The sequence below is a fragment of the Malus sylvestris genome, chromosome 10 (assembly GCF_916048215.2).
Source record: "Malus sylvestris chromosome 10, drMalSylv7.2, whole genome shotgun sequence".
Taxonomy (NCBI): domain Eukaryota; kingdom Viridiplantae; phylum Streptophyta; class Magnoliopsida; order Rosales; family Rosaceae; genus Malus; species Malus sylvestris.
In genome coordinates, this window is record NC_062269.1 from 31,367,261 (window position 1) to 31,371,117 (window position 3,857).

Below are 3,857 nucleotides of genomic sequence, written 5' to 3' on the forward strand. Positions count from 1 at the left end.
CATTACCATTGGTCCTTCAACTCATCAAAACGTGCAGCTATGGTCCCTCAACTAAAAATTCATTATTATTGGTCCCTCAACTTTAATTCAACTGGAGAAATGATCCATTAACTTTAACCCAATTGTAGCAATGGTCCTTCCAACATAGCTCGTTTTGACAAATGTTTTGACGTAGTTGACGAAAAGGACCATAATTACACACTTTGATGAGTTGAGGAACCCTAATTATATAAATGGTTATTTTAACATAACTTATTTTGACGAAATTGATGAAAATGACTATAGCTACACATTTTGATAAGTTGAAGGACCAATGGTAATAGATTTTTAGTTGAGGGACTATTGCTCCAATTTGATTAAAGTAGAGAGACCATTACTACAATTTACTCTTATATATATTGCGACATAGACATGTAAATTTTATTTTAATTTATTTTTTAGAACTGAAGGAAAATTTTACCCAAAATTCCCGTAACCCCATCTTCCTAGTAACGTCTACCAGCACTGGTTCTGAAGGAAGGAATTAGAATGACAGTCATGGAAGGTGTTCTTTAAAATCAACCTACTTTGCCCCTACAACCACCGTAACCCATGGCGGTGGAGAGAGCATGCGATGCCTCGAAGTCATTGCCTGAGACGGTGCCAAGAGAGAGCAATTTATTCATCTGTTGTTTTTTTTGTCAAACAAAATATTCATCTGTTTTTGAGAGAGGGATGTTAGCGGGGGGAGATGGAGAATGAAGTGGTGCGTGGCTGAGGAAATAGAGACGGAGTGGGAGCCGACGGGAGTCATCGGTGTGTGGGTTTTATTTTAACTATTTTTTTTCTCATTTTGTTAAAACTCTTTTAGTTTTTCTTTCTACTTTTAGTTTTCTGTAGAAAATAATGGGCTGTAATTTTTGCCCCTACACGTGGATGGGGTTTTTGGTAGAAATTGAGTCGGACTAAGATTAATAACTGACTTGACTACAAGTTTATGATTAACAATATTTTCATCACGTGTTTGTTCAAAATTAGGGTCTCACCGCACAGTCCACTAAAAAATATTTGGCCGATTTTTTGTAATGCTTTATCCTATAAATTTAGTGAATTGTTAATTTACTATGTAATGTCTTTAAGTTGAGACCAGCCAAAAATATTATTTAACCAAAATTATTAAATTATTGAGATTCTACGGGTATATACAAGTTTAAATTACTAAAATTACAGCACGTACAAAAATGATAAACAGAGTGAGAGGAGAAGCAAACTGCAGGTTTAAATTTAATTACACAACAATTAAACAGAAAATATACACACCCTTTCTGTATAATCATATCATACAAAAGTGAGAGAATAAGGAGACAACCCAGCTGAGCTCGAATGCTAAATCTATTCGGAAAGCTACAAGCTGGGTGTCCCAAAGCCTCCCACACTAAAATCTTCTAAATACACCCAAAACTGCATACACAAAAAATATAACAGATGAGTCTCCGGGGGCATATCAGATAGCTTCCCACAGGTAAATCTCCTCTGTAAATTTTGCTAATTTACTCCCGAGGGGCAGTAAATTTCCTCAGGCCTGCTTCTTCAAGTCCTTAGCGCTTATAAACGTTCCATGAAAACCGTACGGAACTCTCGAGGGCAGCTGAATTGTAGCTTCCACCTTCAAATCCATGGTGTTCACGATTTGCAGCTCCGACTTCCACTTCTTCTCGTCGTGAACGAAGGCCAAAATGTAACCATCGTCCTCGTCCTCCGAGTTGGGGTCCCTGGGAAGAAACAGAGGTTCGCCACCGTACTTCTCGTCACCGTAGATATGCTTCTTCACCTCACCAGTGGAGAGGTCCACCTTCGCAAAACCCGAAACTTTCGGCCACGGCTCCGCCAGGGCCAAATACGCGGACTGGGTTTTTCTCCCTAGCTTGTTCCGGTTCACCATCCCAGCTTCCAGGTTCAGATTCTCGGAGCAAATGCGGCGGCGCGTCGACTTGCCGGTTTTCAAATTGAGCCGGATTTCGGACAGAACACTCTCTAAATTCTCGTCGCATTCATTGAAAATGGAGTCCGGCGGCGTCATGCACGAGCCGATAACGACGATCTCGTCCGTCTCCGGCTCCTCCCACGCGTTCCAGAGGTGGAAGCAGAAGCAGTCGGGGCAGTCGACCCACCGGATTCCCGACGCGTCCTTGGCATTCTTGTCGAGGATCCCAAAACGAGACATCTTGTTCTTGTCGTAAATCACGGGGGACCCACCGCCGATCATCTCCTGCAGCTTGAACACCACCTGCTGGTCGGGGATTACGACGTGTCCTTCGGTAATGGCGAAGTCGTGCATCATGGTGGGCTGCTCGAGGTTGATTTCGATGTCGGGGGACTTCTCGCCGTTTGGGGAGAATTTGAAGTATTTCAAGTAAGGCCTCTGAACGACGTCGTAGCTGAGCGCGAAGAGGTCCCCCGTGGCGGGGTCAACCTTCGGGTGGGCGATCATTGTGGACTTCAGCTGCCCTTCGAAGTCGTAGCGGCCGACCGTTTTGAGGTCTCCTGTTTCGGTGATTTGGACGTGGTACGGCAAGTCGTCTTCCGACATGGCGAGAAGATGGCCGTTGTGGTAGACGAGGCCGGCGTTCGCGACGCCGATGCCGTGGGTGGGGTCCACGAGCCCGAACATCCCTCGGGCGTAGAAAAGGAGGAGGCGGGCGATGCCGGAGTGGCCGTGGAGCTCGCCAATGGCTTTGGGAAATAGGGGACGGCCGAGGTCACGTTCTTGGCTGATACGGCTGGTTTCGGTGAACCTGCAAGCGTAGCTGGCGGTTCCGTCTTTGAACTGGAGGGCATGGACCATGCCGTCGCCGTCGAAGAGATGGTGACCGGCGACCGGCTCGTGAAGTGGGTTGGCGCCGTTTCGGACGTAGACGCCTTGTATTGAGTCGGGGATTTTTCCGGTCACCGGTAGATAGTGTTCGACGGGGTGCTCCGGCACCGGAGCGAAGTTTCCGGCTATTTGGACTTTTGGGTCGGATGTTTTGGGAAGTGGGTGTTGTTTTTCCTTGGAAAGCAGAGCGCTCTCCATTGCGTCCAAAGCCATGGATGCTGCTCTCTGTAACAAGTTCCATTGTTGTGGCACTGGCTTTGAAGAAGTTGGGGACTTTTGGGTCTTATTTTCTCTTGGGATTTTAGTGGAAGTTGAAGTTGAAGGTCGTTGGTAGGTAGGGGAGTGTTTGGGAATTTGGACTAGAGAAGGTGTTTGCAGAGAGCAAGAGATGGTTTTTGATTTGAAAATTGAGGAAGAAGAGGGGGAAAATCCCAATTGATTTCTAAAGGAATTCGAAGAATTTAAAGAAGAAAGCCGGCGGTGTCTTGTAGTACTAGTAACAGGCTTAACCCGTGTACCTGTAGCTGCCGCTGTTGCCGTGGAAGGCATGGTTTTCTCACTTTTAGTAAATTACTATTAGTAGTAGCAGAGAACGGTGCCTCTTGATTGGCCTTGAAGGGCAAGTAAATTTGTTTCTGCTTTGTTCGACAGTGGGTGAGTGAGAGAGGGAGGGAGGGGAGAGAGATTGCGTATGGTTTGCTTTTGGAATGGATTTTCGGGGGGAGAGAGAGATATCAGTGCAGTGTGCAGTGAGCAACGAGCGGGACTGCGGGGTGTGTGTTGGTCGAATCGGGTGAGAGAGATGGAGGGTATATATAGGGAGGGAGAAGGAGGCAGGGAGGTCCACCTCAAACATGTAGCAAGAGACCACGTGTTGGATTTACAAGAACTGGGGACTCAATTAGGATTACCAATAAGTAACGAGGTGGTGGTGGGTGGGGGGGTCTACTTGCTTAATAACTTGACACGAACCCCTTCTTATATTATCTGTGCTTCTGTTTTC

General features: G+C 46.1%; 1 protein-coding gene across 1 annotated transcript; it reads right to left on the reverse strand.

The window, feature by feature from the left end:
* Positions 1–1,233: 1,233 nt before the first annotated feature.
* On the reverse strand, positions 1,234–3,650 carry LOC126587840 (9-cis-epoxycarotenoid dioxygenase NCED1, chloroplastic-like). The gene has a single exon (XM_050252925.1). It carries the CDS (start codon positions 3,401–3,403, stop codon positions 1,556–1,558), a length of 1,848 nt encoding a protein of 615 aa, XP_050108882.1. The 5' UTR covers positions 3,404–3,650; the 3' UTR covers positions 1,234–1,555.
* Positions 3,651–3,857: the final 207 nt, after the last annotated feature.

Excerpts from the sequence above, each read along its gene's own strand:
- LOC126587840 (XM_050252925.1), bottom strand. The coding sequence starts at position 3,403 with ATGCCTTCCACGGCAACAGCGGCAGCTACAGGTACACGGGTTAAGCCT.